This window comes from Mucor velutinosus (genome assembly GCF_035048745.1).
Source record: "Mucor velutinosus strain NIH1002 chromosome Unknown tig00001542, whole genome shotgun sequence".
Taxonomy (NCBI): domain Eukaryota; kingdom Fungi; phylum Mucoromycota; class Mucoromycetes; order Mucorales; family Mucoraceae; genus Mucor; species Mucor velutinosus.
This window is the reverse complement of record NW_027041924.1, coordinates 509,026-525,133: the sequence shown is the minus strand read 5'-3', so window position 1 is coordinate 525,133 and position 16,108 is coordinate 509,026. Positions and strand designations below refer to the sequence as shown.

Genomic DNA, 16,108 nt, shown 5'->3' with positions numbered 1-16,108 from the left:
TATGTTTATCCACCCCTTAAAGTGGGCATGTGATGATCCTAATATAAAAGCTCTAGAACCGACGTAGGGCGTGAAACAACGATGTCTCCTTCACCGCCGTTCGTTGGTGGGATGCGCAGCACAACTTCGACCCTCTACTAAACAGCTCCACCGAAGCAAGGAATAATGGCTAAGCTGCTTTGACTATAAGTCAATCAAACTTCTTGTCGTCTATCATCGCTTCATCACTTATTATGGTTGCTTGTGAAAGACAACAAGCGGTAAATATCTAATTTACACTTACTGTGCAGCCAGCAACTAAATTTCAAAACAAAACTGCGTTTACGGTGTGGAGTGTAACCCTCTACTAGTCTGTGAACAAAAATTCTGTGGTAATAGTTCGAAATGTAATTGTGTAACACTCAATACAAATTAAAAGTAGAAACCACTACTAATGAGCAGCAATGAAGTACACTCACTCTATGTAAACTAAGTATGAAAAGTTATCATAATATCGTAAATGAGAAAATATAAATTTAGCAACGACACTACTGTTTGGCCAAGTGGCAAAGGTTTCTTCAACCATCATAATGTTTCACCAAAGCACAAACGTTATGAGCCAAACGGTTTTCGACAATCTAGAATACAGCAGTTAGACGTTTTCTGCAGTTTGCAATGGTAGAGCGTAACACAGTACAGTAAGTAATTCTGAAACTGGATTGTTGACAAGGCAAACAGACTTCGAGCTGGTGGATAATTGCAACAACAGCTTACCATGCTAAATTGGCCCTTTCTTAATCTCTCTTAAAGCACTCGGCGTACATTTGATAGATTCAGCAATTACTTTAAAAAATTGAATCAAATTGACAGCATGCAGATTGATCAATCAAGCTATGATATCAAAGATACACTCTCTTTCCCACATTATTTTTAGTGAGTTTATAGCAAGTGAGTGGATGCTGCTGTAGATGGCCAGTAATTGTCCTCATTTTTGCATAATACAAGCGTGTTTCTGAGATAAGTTTACCTCCCTCTCAAACCAATCCTACCATGTAGTTGCAAGGATTCTATTGTTTGCATCATACCACATCTGTGTTTACAGTCGGTTGGGTGTATTCGGATATCTCACAAACGACAGTAGGTTCAAGCTGCTTAATACCAAAATGTCAAGTTCCGCCAATATCACATGAAACAAGCTGACTTGGGTGATGTCTCTTCAACCAACAAGCAATATGCTTCACGCTTAAATATATTAATCTATTGCTTTGCTATTTTTATGTTATTTCAACGTAGCAGTGACTGATTAGGAGTCTATCATATTTACGCCAGCTAAGTGCATTGTAATAAAAATACTCTTTCCTTCCACTTTAAAAACATTTGACAACTAGTCTTTATTCATTGCTTATTTTTAATTGATTTTTTACGTTTAAATTGAACACTCAATATCAGATGGATTGTTGAAGGCTGTCCTATCGTCGTCTTGGTCTTGAAAGTTTGATTGTAGCATCTCCTAAATTTCATCATGATTGGCCTTTTTTGGAGTATTATTCAGTATTTGTTGCTGTTGTTGTACTGGTACAACCGTATCTTTAGTAGTAGCTGTAGATCTAATGATAGATAAACAAACATCCACTAGGGATCGGGCAATCAGGATGGGCAAGACAACAGGAGATGACAAAGCAGCAGAAGATGGCGAGACTGTGGTAGATTAAAATGAATTATTTTCATATTGAATAATCCTAGCATTGGATTTCATATTCAAATGCTGAAAATCATGATTTCGAATAATTTGAGCGAATAACTCCAACGATGGGGCATCTATTATATTTAAATCAGTTGATGGACTAAACAGAAAAATATGTGTCAGTACTAGTCGCGAATTCAATTCATTAAATCCTGAAGGTCGTTTTCAAACGTAAGAATGCCGCCTTGGGCTCAGAAGAGTTTGTGCTGATTGAAAATAGTAATGATGAAAATCTTTACTGGTAGAGAGAGAGAGAGAGAGAGAGAGTGTGTGTGTGTGTGTGTATGTATGTAAATGGAAGGATAAGAGATTGAGAAAGAGAACAAGAGAAAGGGGGTGGTCTCATCTGTATCTATAAGAGAAGACTTTAACAGTGCCCATTGCTACAACAACATCAATGAAGAAGTCATAAAGACACTCATTGTCCTTAAAACGTTAAAGATGTGGAAATTAAGAAGCTATCAAAAAAAAATTCAAGATGTTTAACTCTGCCAGAGAGCGCAAGTATCACATGTAAGCAAGCTGTTAAGCAGTATTTCTTGCGCCAAACGTTTGGTTCAAGACAAACAGGGAAGCAATTAACAGACAGAAAGTTTTAAAAGTATGTGTTTTTAGGTAGGCAAGCTGGTTTCAATCAGATGTCAAATGCTTGTCATTTAAAGTGTGCTTCGCAAAGAGATTCGCAAGCAAATGTATAATACCAGGTTAAAGACCTCACTTGCAGAGCCATTGAAAGATCTAAAATCGACTGATAACAGTTTACAAGAAACATGAAGCCCCCCCCCAAAGAGCATAACGCATCTAATTCAACACTTGAAAGCACTAATTTATATAAAAGTTTTACCGTAGCGAAGTGAAGATGCAAAACCATGGAGACTAAGCATCTAATTCATCATTTGATAACACTGGCCTATAAAGAGGGTTTTATCGTAACCAAAGGTGCAAAATCATTTTATTCAAGCAGCAAATTCGGATTTTCATTTCCATTGTTAATAAGCTTACCAGCACCATAGCGCATCAAAATTTGCATGAATCAGCTTTATCAAAATCAATGCGTCTCCTATTCGAATTAAAAATTGCGCAAGCTACAGAACTGCCTTTCTAATAAGTTCCAACTACCAAAGATGTGATTTATGCCGTGTAAATAAACTCTATAAAGCAATACATAACTAAATTTGACAGCTTTCAAGCTTTCATATTTTGACATGTAGACCTTTATGAGCCTCTGGAATGATACCAAACAATTGTACTTGAGTAGTAATAACTTCCAGGCACCTTTGCTCAATTTTTTGAGATCAAGAAAAATATAACCAAAAATCGAGTCTTGACCATGAGGGGTACCTCATGGTTTTCATCAAAAATCAAATGATCGCGTTTTTCACCTTGAAAAGGAAGACTTTTACTATAGTATATTAAATAAAAATGTTTCTCTCGATCCAAAGCAACTTCTGAAACCACTTTTATGAGGTTTTCATATGCAAAACATGGGTATTTTCGCTAAAAACCTCATTTCAATTCTTATTAAATTGTTCAATAATTTCAGTCAGAACACTTATTACAGTTAGAACCACTGGAATCGCCTTGAAAAGTACTTCAAGAATGTATTAGGAAGCGAAGGGTGATCCTCACAGTTTATATAGTCGAATATCATAAAATGAATTAAAGAAATCGAAAAAATACAATATCTGTCCAATCTTGAATAGAAAAAAAAACTGAGTTTGAATGAACTCTGGCGACGGCGGTGGGCAGCACTGCTGCTGGCTGGCTCAAATGCCTTTCTGATGATGACAATGATGTAAATGGCAAAGATGATTGCAATACTGGTTAAATGGGGATCATGAAGTTAAAAGGACAAATGATTATCCCAAATAATTTTTTTTCTTGGGAGTTTTCCTTATAGAGGGGTCTTTTGCAATGACAATATCTCGAAAAAGTCGCTGTAGATCTTACACAAGTTCTATAGTACTTAGGTATGGCCAGCATTATGTCACCATCTCAAGAGCAACATCAGCGACTGAATACTTCTCCCTCCTAACTCTTATATAGCCTTTTTTTTTTTTTTTTTTTTTTTTTTTTTTTTTTTACTATTGATTGCTTGTTTAAAATCTATTTGATATGCCTGAAATTTATTATCTCTGATTTGGAATGTCTTGCGCGAGAGCCCGCAGGGCGACGCCGTCATGGAGCGTAGCGAGATTGATCGGCTACCTGATATATCTACTGTACAAGATGCTCTTGGCAGCATGGCAAAATCAAATAGTAGTAAAAATAGAAATTGCTTGTACCAAGAATACAAAATATACAGCATCATATTTTCTGCGTCGTGTTTAATAACACCAACTGCACAAAAGATGCATAGTGCTAATATTGATTTCGTCGCAGAAGCACACTCAACTTATGAAAGAGAGCAATTCAGGAACCAATAATGCATTCAGCAAAAGAACTATATCTTCTCAAAAGCCAATGCTATCATGGAATACTGCCAAGATGGCTCTAATAAAACTACTAATTTTTCATATAAAACTTGAAGCTATAATTCCTTTCTTTTCAACAGCAATCACATGGAAACAAATTCATCTGTGAGATGCCAATGACGTTGATCATTATAGAAATGTATGGCAAGAAAGCAGTAGCATTGCTGTTTGTAACAAGTTATCCTAAAAGGACGGTACATTGTGATGTGCAACCCTATCAAAATTGATCAAATATAGACATAATAATACAATCTTGTGCTCGACAAGAATACCAAGCAATTGATGTCAGATAATCAAAGCTTTAGCCCAACGTTTGTTGGCCGTTCCACATGCGAATTTTCATATGCAAGTAATTCGTGTCCAATTAGAGCAAATGCTTTCAGTTTGGGACCTTAATCAACCTATTTGGAGTCACAGATCTTCTCTTTTGCCAAAGATTGGGGGCAATTTTGATTTTTTGTATATAAATATAAGCCGGTGTCATATATCAAACGACGTAATATACTTCTTTAACATAAACTCTATCGAGATACCATGGCAATTCAGCAGCGTAATACAAGTCAAGCTATCAACTCTGATATTCAAAAGCAAAAGGATGATCAAGGTCGAGATACAGACAGATTATTACCCAGTCCACCTGAAAAACTTATATTAAGCTGGCATGAGATTCCCGCCTGGATGCAGGACAATGTCTACATTACCGGTGGTTATAGACGTCAAACCAACAACTACTGGGATTGCGTAAAAAGTTTGGGCTATCTGCATAACGAGAGCGGTACGTACACTGGGTTGCTCGTGTGGAAAGGAGAAAGTACTGAAGGTTGCATTTACAGTGAATATCTGGAGCCATTTATTGACATTTATACTGTTTGTTGGTTTTGGAATTCATTTTCTGTGGTCACAGCCCTTTCAAGAGACTTTAACTACGTTCGATATCACCTATTTCTTCTTGTTCATTGTAGGCGCATTGTTGTGTTTGGGTTTCAGTGCTAGTTTTCACTGTTTTTCATGCCACTCTGAAAAAGTAGCTGCTACATGGAATCGATGTGATTATGCCGGTATCACTTGTCTTATTGTGTAAGTGGACACATTTAAAAGTTTAGATAGGATGCTAATTCCGGATTATTGGCATAGTGGCTCCTTTTTCCCTGTCATCTACTATGGATTTCATTGCCATCACATTTTACAAGGTAAGCATTGAGGCAGTAGTATAGATTACGGTGATCATATGCTAATTGGAGGATTGCCGTTTAGTTGTTTATTTGTCAATCATTGTTTCATTGGGATCTGTCACTGTAAGTATGCCGAGCTGTTTGAGGGGAACATGCAACTGAGTGTTTTAATAGGCTGCTGTCACATTGATGAAGCACTTCCGAACACCTGCTTATAGATGGATTCGTGCCTCACTCTTCATGGCATTGGGCTTGTTTGGCTTGATTCCTACCTTCCATGGTATTTGGATCTATGGTGTAAGTGTGTCTGATATCGAATGGAAAACAGTACATGTACTGATGGCTTTGCTTTACTTGTAGTTGAACAATGCTACTAAAACCATTGCTCTGGGTCATATGGCACTCATGGCCACTACATACATTGCTGGTGCCTTGATCTATGGCTGTCGATTCCCTGAGCGTGTCATGCCTGGTAAATTCAACATTTTTGTAAGTATCCTTGTAGCAGCATCTTGATTATATGGTCTAACATGGGGCGATCATTAGGGCGCTTCACATCAAATCTTCCATATCTGTGTGACAATTGCAGTGTTAGCTCATTACTTTGGCGTAATGAGCGCAATGGCATTTTGGCATGACGTCTCCAATGAGGAATTTTGTCAAACTTTATTCTTTTAAATACATAGATACGCTTACACAAACAAATAGTGATACCCCTCTAAAATTCTCTCTCTCTCTTTTAGCCTTAGAAACATTCATTTTGTATAGATTTATTTTGATTGATTAAATCATGGATTATTATTATTATAATGAGACAGAAGAAAGTTGACCTACCTGACCAGAATTGCTATTTAAAGTATGGGCACAGATATTGGGATTGATTGCTCTGTAATAAGCGATACAATTATGCAATGTATGCCAGTTTTCTAAGACCTTGCGTCGTATTGGACGAGAAATGCCGAGACGCACGCGTTCTGGACCTGCAATCATCTCTCCAGGCAAAATTGATTGATTGGATGATCATATGATCTTCACTATATATAATGGAAAACTATGATTTAAAAAAAAGTCAATCACATTCTTTTAAATATAATTCTAAAGAATTGAGAGCTGGACAAAGGTGAATAAAACCACCAGAGAAGCCGACAACAATGAGGGGGGGGGGGTTTATCGTAGCGAAGGAAAGGTGCAAAGCCATGTTAATTAGGTATCGGATCCAATACTTGACAATATTGGTTTTAATGACGGCTTTACCGCAGCCAAGCAAAGGTGCAAAATCAGAGTATTCAAGCAGCATATTCGGATTTTCATTTCCATTGTTAATAAGCTTACCAGCACCATAGCGCATCAAAATTTGCATGAATCAGCTTTATCAAAATCAATGCGTCTCCTATTCGAATTAAAAATTGCGCAAGCTATAGAAATGATCTTTCAGTAAATTACAGCTATCGAAAACGTGGTTTATGCATTGTAAATAAACTCTATAAAGCAATACATAACTAAATTTGACAGCTTTCAAGCTTTCATATTTTGACATGTAGACCTTTATGAGCCTCTGGAATGATGCCAAACAATTGTACTTGAGTAGTAATAACTTTTAGGCACCTTTGCTCAATTTTTTGAGATCAAGAAAAATATAACCAAAAATCGAGTCTTGACCATGAGGGGTACCTCATGGTTTTCATCGAAAATCAAATGATCGCGTTTTTCACCTTGAAAATGAAGACTTTTACTATAGTATATTAAATAAAAATGTTTCTCTCGATCCAAAGCAACTTCTGAAACCACTTTTATGAGGTTTTCATATGCAAAACATGGGTATTTTCGCTAAAAACCTCATTTCAATTCTTATTAAATTGTTCAATAATTTCAGTCAAAACACTTATTACAGTTAGAACCACTGGAATCGCCTTGAAAAGTACTTCAAGAATGTATTAGGAAGCGATTTTTTTTTTTTTTTTTTTTTGTAGGGGAGACGAGCTCCAGTTTTTATTTAAAGTCCTGTAAATGTCGCTATGAGTTGTATTAGGAAGCGAAGGGTGATCCTCACAGTTTATATAGTCGAATATCATAAAATGAATTAAAGAAATCGAAAAAATACAATATCTGTCCAATCTTGAATAGAAAAAAAAACTGAGTTTGAATGAACTCTGGCGGCTGGCTGGCTCAAATGCCTTTCTGATGATGACAATAATGATTGCGATGCGATTGAATGGGGACAATGGAGTTGAAAGGACAATTGATTAGCCCAAATATATTTTTAAGGGGGTTTTGCCTCACAAATAAAGGGGTCTTTTGCAATGGCTATATCTCTAAAAAAAATCGCTAGAGATCTTACACAAGTCCTATATTTGCGCATGGCCAGCTTTTTGTCGACATCTTAAGAGCAGCAGCAACAGCAGCAAATGGTATGACAACTCTACTATCAGAGAATGGAAATTGTGTAGTAAAACTGCTGCATAAAACTTGAATTTTCTTTCACATTGTCTCAATAATAATAGGCTTCGTTTGATATCAGCGTATAAGCAAAAGGGGCGCTGAGAGAGATGTCTCCTCTCCTCCACCTCCTGGTTCTGATATAACTTTTCTTTTACTAAAAATTGACTGTTTAAAATCTACTTGATATACTAAAATTTTATTACAACTAATTTAAAATGTCTTTGGCGAGAGTCCACAGGGCGATGCCGACATCGAGTGTAGCGAGATAGATCGGCTAGTATTCAAATACAGGTCATTGTCAAATGTACGCATTACCATACTGAGAACACATTCGATCAAACCTGCATCTGAATATGTAGATAGAACTAGATCATCCCCATGCTTCCACCTAGCAACAATACTTTACTGCGCATATCTGTATAAAACGTTCATTGTGAACGAATAGTAACTAAATGCAGCGTATTAACAACCTGAATAATACAGAAAAAAAAACCACCTGGGGTTTTACTTTAATCAGATAATGAGGAAAACTCAAGCATTGCAAATTTTCTGGTGGCTTTAGCTTGGGTGGCAATATGTATACAAGTGGGCCACTTGATGAGTAAGCCATACCAGTGGCTGCATTGCTGGTGTGCAACCACCCATTGACATATTACAACGCTTATGATGTTACACTCAACTTTGTACAGACAATGTCGAGTAGATTTTTTAAAAAAAGCCTTATTGTTTTAAGCTTTTTCCACCCCTTTTGATTCAACGATCTCAATTTGGTATCATTGGATCCGGAATGAATGGCAGCAGAATATGGTTTGATTGATAAAAAGATAGGGCACATCATTGGCAATGCCAGAATACAGGCACAATCGACAATGGCTGGGAAAGCATTGCTAGCCATGTCGAAAGCCTTTGTATCCGAAGTAGAGCATAATGTGTATGTGTACAGATGAAGTCCAGACAAGCTTATTGTCCGAGTAGATGCCAACAAGCGTTCAATGTACATAGAATAGCAAGTGTATGATTAGACATCCGCAGAAAAACATCACCCCATTTGACATTTATTAGAGCAGAACAGTCATTTTCGGTGTGGCATACCGAATGGTCATTGCACTTAAATAAGGATTGATTTGACCTTTTCTCTGCTTGTAATCTTCTTTTTCTTCTTCCTGCTTAATTTATTACCGTATTTAATTCTTATTTATTCTTATAATGAATTCTACTTTGGCAGCTACAGGTGAGCCATATCAATTAAGTTGGTTAGAGAATCAATGGGAACAACTCTACGAAGGCCGCAATCCTTTGCTTGTCACTGGCACTGTTGCCTTTGTCATGCACGAACTCGTCTATTTTGGCCGTTTCCTTCCTTTCCTTCTGTGTGATTTTATTCCTTACTTTAAGCAATACAAGATTCAACCAAACAAGGTCAACACCTCTGCTGATTACTGGAAATGCACCAAGGAAGTTCTCTATCAGCATTTCCTCTATGAAGCTCCTCTCATCTTCCTTTTTCACCCTGCTGCTACCTACTTGGGCATGAACATCTCTGCCCCTTTCCCTCAATGGTAAGTTTTTTTTTTGTGTGTGATGAGGAATCAGAGTATGTGGGTACGAGAACATTTGTTCTAATCTGTTTCTTGCAGGAAACACATTTGGCCCCAAATTGCCATCTTCTTTGTCTTTGAAGATGCCTTCCATTACTGTGTGCACAGACTCATGCACTGGCCTCCTCTTTACAAGTCCATCCACAAAGTTCATCACGAATATGCTGCTCCCTTTGGTATTGCCGCTGAATACGCTCATCCTTTGGAAACTTCAATTCTCGGTTTTGGTACCATTGGCGGTCCCCTCATCTATCATTTCGTTGAAACTCATTACTTCCACGGCACTCGTGATTGGCAGCTTCACATGTTCACCATGCTCTTCTGGATCACTTGCCGTCTCTTCCAAGCCATTGATTGTCACTCTGGCTATGATTTCCCTTGGTCTGCTCGCCACTTTATTCCCTTCTGGGCTGGTGCTGATCACCATGACTACCACCACATGGCCTTTGTTGGTAACTATGCCTCCAGTTTCCGTTGGTGGGATTACCTTCTTGGCACTGATACCAAGTATCGTGCTTACCGTGCTCGTCAAGCCGAAGAGAAACGCCTTCAAAAGAAGAAGGGATTGTAAATCATTTCGCATCTAAAACACACATTGTTTTACCTTTTTACCCATCATCAACTCACATTTAATTTCAAACCTTACATTGTTTCATTTTCAATAGCTTAAACACCTCGTATCCATTTAGAACATTTTCTCCTCAAGGGGAAATATTTGATTATTCTTGTACTTTCTTTCTTTCATCTAATAATAAAACCTTTAGCATGTACTAGACAAATCTTGGCCTTCATTTGCAGTGATTGATAATAGAATGTTCCAAGCACCAGCAGATTATTTTGGATATTTGTCCCGTTCAAGACTACAGCGATCTTTGCACTAATGAAATGCTGCAAAACTCGTTTATTTCTATTAAATTTTTCTTATATATTATGATACACATAGATAAAAGAGATGCAGACAAGACTAAGCGAGTGTTTACAATAATTGAAGCTTCCAGTCAACCTTGGCAATGACAGGTTTATCAATGATCTTGGGGTTGTTCTTGGCCTCCTCGTATTCTTCTAATGTAGCATACTGTACAGAAATTGCATTAGCAATCACTCTTGATATCTTTATATCCACTTACCAAGCTAACAGTGAGCTGCAAAGGCACAAAAACGGTGGCTATGGATGCCTCGAGCTCCTTGATGAACTTTTCAAACTTTTCTTGGATGGCTCTTGCTTCTTCAACATACTCGAATGGAACCAAAGCGCGAATCAGGTTACCGAGATCATCTATAAACACAACATATCAGTATACACTGAAAAGCTCTGTAATGAACACACTTACTTTGCATAGTACTGGCTTTTTCTATAAGCTTTTTGACAGAGTTGACAATGTATTCCTCCTCAAACACGGAACCCTTCTTTCCGCGAGCTCTCTTGCGTTCCTCCTTCTTTCTAAGTTTAGATGTCTTTCTTGATTTACTTGATCCTTGAGAGGACACTGAGGACACTCTTGAAGATGCATTCGTATATCTTGTGAACTGACTATACATGGATGTTGTGTCTGAGAACATGTCGATATTATCCAAAGACTCATCGTTTGCCATGGTATTCTCAATATTGACTTCTGGCTTCTTGGTACGCAGCTCGACCAAACGTGCGCTTTGCTTATGGAATTGCGCCAGCATTTCATCAATGTCATCATCCATCTGTGTGTATCCTTCAACGAGTCCAGGCTTGACGTGAGTCTCAATCAAATCAGGACGATCATGTGTATAAGATGTGCGTTCAGCCTCTTTCCAAAAACTGCCCTTCAACAGACAATCAACGACTTCCTCGATATCCTTGGCGTAATCGCGAGCAACCATGGCTGCATCTTGGAATCTACGCTTCTCCTTCAGGTACTCAATCATGTCATAGGCCAACGAGTGAATCTCCTCTTCAGTGTATTTCAATTGCTTTGCAATAGAGAATGCCTCTCTCCAGCAGCCAGCCATGCGATAGGACTCCAGTGCCTTGACAGAGTTGCCAGCCATGGTATAGACAATACCAGCTTCTTCAAAGTTGCTTGTGAAATCAAGATGAGCAGCATACACTTGCAAAATAGCCAGCTTTTGTTGCTTTCTATGTGCGTATTCCTCGATGGCCACGTGATAAAGAGAGTGCTTTTGCATGTAATCGAGCAGTTCATCAAAGTGCTGATCACCAGCCATACTGAGGTTTTTGATGGCTTTTTCATAACGCTTCAGATGGTCGTCAATCTTGTAGCGCTGATAGTACTTTTCAAAATTCTTCAATTCTTGCAAGAAGGGAAGATACTCTTTGGGATCCATTTGCGCTTGCTGAGCGACCATGAGTACGAGAGGGAAATTGTACATACCCAAAGCGACATCATACAACGAAGCAGCCTTACACAGGAAAATGGTATACTTTAAGGCATCTTCAGCAGCTGCCATGTTGGTTTCACGAAGCTCAGATAACAGAGCCATTGCAGATTCAATATCAGGGGGCGAGCTTCTGACATAGGTGGACAGAATAGATTGGATATAGTGTTCACGGCCAAGCTCAATCAAGACGTTGCGGACAGCTTCACAGATGTTATTCACCTTGTTTTCCACGCCAGTAGCAGCAGTGAGTTGATCAGCAGTGCGACCACCGCGACGATACATGGTAACCAGTGTATCTTCATTGCGAAGATTGGACAGAAACAAGTTGAGGTAATCTACTTCAGGCACTTGCTCGATGAATGTACGGATGTTCTCAACAAAGCGTTCAGGACTATCGTCGTAAAGAATGTTGAGATCGATGCGGTTTTTACGACAGGCAACAAAGGCAGAGCGAAAGTTCAGAGCCTTTAAGTCTTCACGAATAGTGGCGAGAACAAAGGCACGAGGACTGATGGTTTCCAGATTACCGCGAGGCATTTGAAGAACAAGCGAAGGCTTGTGCTGAGTAGCCATCACAATCTTGGAGCCACGTTCCAGACGTCTAGAGGTTTCGTCGTAAGCATCACCAGCTTCATCTGAGAGCTTCAAGTCTTGTAGAGATGCACTATCCAAGGCCAAGAATCTTGCGGAATGACTTGTAGTGGAGAACACCAACCATGTGCCGCGCAAGAAGAACGACGTAGCTTCTGAAGAGATGAGCTTATCATTGATGTAGAGTTTGCTGCGTTCGGTCAAACCAATGATGGCACGTTCAGTCTGTTCACTGCTGGCGCCGACACGAGCAGTGGCAATCCAAGGGCAGAAATCAGGGAACTGTTCAATACGGCTGACAGTAGGCATATCCTCGTCTAATTCGATATTGAACACAGATCCGTCTACTCCTTCCACAATCAAATCCAAAGTTGTAGCATTGTAGTAGATGCGTCCAATATGTCCATCCAAAGGGTTGGCTGATACAGACATGGCTTCATTGCTCAAGGTGAATGAAGCGACGCAGAGCATATCGGTTTGCAGTTCCTCGTCGTATTGACAGTACACAAGCTTTGATTCACTGATCCAACACAGTTGTCTAATGGGATTCTTTGCATAGGTCTCGTTGCTAGCAGTGATCTCGGGTAGAGCGAGTTGTCCAATAAGAGGAGCATCGCCATGGCCTCTTTCAGGTAAGTCGAACAATTGGATCATTTGATTGGTGAGTACAGCAATCTTCAATCCATTCGCTTGTGGTCCAAAAGCGACGTATTGGATGTTACTCTGTGTCGAGACGGTAAGCGAGCTCATGGGTGGAGGCACATTCATGTAACTGAAGGGTGTCAATAACAATTGAGATCCATCAATCACTGCAACATATCCCGAGTTAGATTCGTCAATGGAAGTGCTAGTGTATACACCCCATGTGTAAGCGAGTCGTTGATAATCGCCAGAGTTACTGAATACATGAGCGATCAGCGCATTTTCGACATCCCAAGCAAATCCAGCAATATCTCTGTCCTCGGAGAGTACAACGTGTTGTTTCATGTACCAGTGATAATTCTTGGATGTCCACAGTTGCACTGTTTTTTGTAGCTTGCCATTTGTGTTGACGGACTCAATCCAAACTGCAAGAATAGTAGAATCAGCATTCCAAGATACCTCCAAAACCCGTTGTGTTTGATCTTTGGTCTCTCTCAGTGTAAATTCGCCATGTCTCAAGCCATTTCTCTCGAAAAACACAATGTCATGACGGTGAGGCAAGCGCTGACTAGATACGATCAAGTTTCCAGAAGGTCTCCAATCCAATGCTTGCTCTAATTTGTCCACCGGCTCGCTGGTGTTTTGCAATGTGCCTTCACGATTAAAGATACGAATGACACGGGCTGATCTACTGGGATCAATGTCTGAAACGACAAAGAAACTGCCATCGCCTCTCCATGAAACACGAGGTCTGGCATCGTCGTCATCTGAAGTGCCGAATTTACTGGTATCCACCTTTTGTTTTGCTGCTTCTTTGCCTGCTGAGCCATGGAACTGAGTCTCCTTGCTGCCCCATCCTACACTGTGTTGCACGCCTTCTCCTTGGTCCTCAATATGGAGGTCGAATTCAGTGATTGTATCGAAATCCTGTGTCATTTCCAGCACCTTCTTCTCACCTGTCATCAAGATGGTTATGATGTGATGGCTCGATTGACATGTTCTGCATGATGTTTACCTGTGACCAGAACAACCAAATCCTGGTCTGGACTCCAGCACATGGCATGAATCCCAGAATCAACAGAACCCATAATTTCCATCTAACAAGTGAATGTTAATGTCAATGCATCTCCCACCTGTCAAAACAAGACTGTATACATACTGCTTCATCTCCATTCTCGAAACGCTCTTTACTAAAGAGCATGATATCGCCATTATAAGTACAGAGACAAACCACTTGCAAGTCGGCTAAAAAGGTGAAGCTGACAATAGCTGATGCAGGGCAACGGCCAAGCTCTATAAAGGCATTGGGATCGCCTGGAGCTAAATTGGTGGCTGCAACCCGAATGTTGGATTGCTCATCTTCAAAAGCAACATAGACCGTGAGTGATTCGGGATCTGTTGCAATGAAGGATCTTCCTTTGATTTCTGAACTGGTGACCTTGGAGGATCTTTGTCCCAAGAGTTCCAAACTACGCATAGTGTAAGAAGTGTATTGAAGAAAGGGAAAACAAGGCAGTTATGGATCCTGATGTCCAATTTCAACATTTGGGTTTGCTAGAAAATTTTGTTCGAACAGTCACTACAAGCATGCCTCTATGCAATCCTCCACATAAGATTGATGTTGCGGATTACTGTTTGTCTATCAGTCTTGGTTTTGTTATCAAAGTTTCTGCTTTCATCAAGAGCGAATGTCTCAGAATGCTTTACATATAGAGATACCACGCAAGAATGTGACGGAAACAAAGCCAGAAGGTTGCATTTACCATGCAATCAAGCGGATCCGTCACATCTCTTCAGTAACTAGATGGCTTTGATACTCTATCAATGAAAAAGTTAGTTCTACAATGTCACTATGCCAAAAGACTAGTGATAAGACAGCTGGAGTATTATGCAAATATTCAATGAAACCATACGGTCAGCCGTTCAACGCTACCGACGATGCTATTAGAGCAAGCATGCTCCAACGTCTTCCAAAGCTCAGGACATCACCAAGCAGTTTCTAAGGTCATAAGCTTGCATTTTTCTGCACTTTGTGAGAAAGACATGCTCCCTGTGCTTTTCACTCTAAAGTGACCTCTTCTATAGACGTCCAAAGGAGGTAAACTATGCGTTCTGCATAACTGATTCAGTTTGACAGACTAAACAGCTATTTGGTTGGACGTCTGCTTTTTGCTGATCTCTACTCTGGAAACTGTCAAAATATTTGCTCATATAACCTTCAAGAATGTTTATCAAACTTGAAGAGTATAGTTGCATAGTGTGTTTGTATTAAAACTATTGCAACAAAATGATCAAGGTAATATACTTAAAAACATTGGATCTGGCAATCGTAATAAACGTTATCATGGACTAAGATTCGTATTCCCTACAAATAAACCCATCAGATATGAGGATCCATAAAAACAGAAAGGTAGCTATACTAGAATATGGCTTCTAAGATTCGCAACTCTCCCTTTATGAGCATGCAAGAGCTTCAATTAATTCCACAGCGGTCATGGCATTGCTTACTAACTGCTGCCAAAAACGGTTATATCTCCGACAAATTGCTTCGACCAAGATTGGCCAAATGTGGTCGATTTTGAATCAATTTAAACTATTTTGCAAGATTCGACTAGGTAAAATGTGATAATTACGCAGTGCTTCCTTAAACTTTCTTGGAGTTCTTTTCAAGACAAATTCAATGATACTAACTATGAGAGGTGTTTTGTACAAACTTATTGAGCAATATTTGAAAATATGAAATGAGGTTTTTCGCTAAAATGTCGAGATTTTGCATATTAAGTTTTCACAAAAGTGTTTCTAGGGGTTAGTTTAAATTGATACAATCATTTTGATTCAATATATGCCATAGTAAAAGTCTTCGTTTTTGGGGTCAAAAACGCGATCGTTCGATTATTGATGAAAACCATGAGGTATCCCTCATGGGTTTTGGTCGAATTTTGACGATCCCAAAAAAACGGAGCAAAGGTAACAGCAAGCAAGTACTACATCAGAGAAACTGTTTGGTACTTTTCCGGCAGTCTGAAACAGCCTCTAAAGCGAGAAAACACGGCTCAAAGCACCTAACGTTTGCTGTGTTTTGCATAATTTTGAGTA

At 39.2% G+C, this 16,108-nt stretch overlaps 3 protein-coding genes across 3 annotated transcripts; 2 read left to right on the top strand and 1 right to left on the bottom strand.

Moving 5' to 3' along the window:
• Window positions 1-4,731: 4,731 nt before the first annotated feature.
• Window positions 4,732-6,047, top strand: ATC70_004848 (uncharacterized protein; the record flags this gene model as incomplete). Its single annotated transcript, XM_064824148.1, has 7 exons — window positions 4,732-4,972; window positions 5,031-5,274; window positions 5,332-5,387; window positions 5,452-5,492; window positions 5,544-5,666; window positions 5,730-5,858; window positions 5,916-6,047. The coding sequence occupies 7 exons, from the start codon at window positions 4,732-4,734 to the stop codon at window positions 6,045-6,047; spliced, it is 966 nt and encodes a 321-aa protein (XP_064677084.1).
• Window positions 6,048-9,014: 2,967 nt separating this feature from the next.
• ATC70_004847 (uncharacterized protein) lies at window positions 9,015-9,977 on the top strand (the record flags this gene model as incomplete). Its single annotated transcript, XM_064824147.1, has 2 exons — window positions 9,015-9,367; window positions 9,446-9,977. The coding sequence occupies 2 exons, from the start codon at window positions 9,015-9,017 to the stop codon at window positions 9,975-9,977; spliced, it is 885 nt and encodes a 294-aa protein (XP_064677083.1).
• Window positions 9,978-10,382: 405 nt separating this feature from the next.
• Window positions 10,383-14,489, bottom strand: ATC70_004846 (uncharacterized protein; the record flags this gene model as incomplete). Its single annotated transcript, XM_064824146.1, has 5 exons — window positions 10,383-10,481; window positions 10,534-10,682; window positions 10,738-13,968; window positions 14,028-14,109; window positions 14,172-14,489. 5 exons carry the CDS (start codon window positions 14,487-14,489, stop codon window positions 10,383-10,385), a joined length of 3,879 nt encoding a protein of 1,292 aa, XP_064677082.1.
• Between the last annotated feature and the right edge of the window lie 1,619 nt (window positions 14,490-16,108).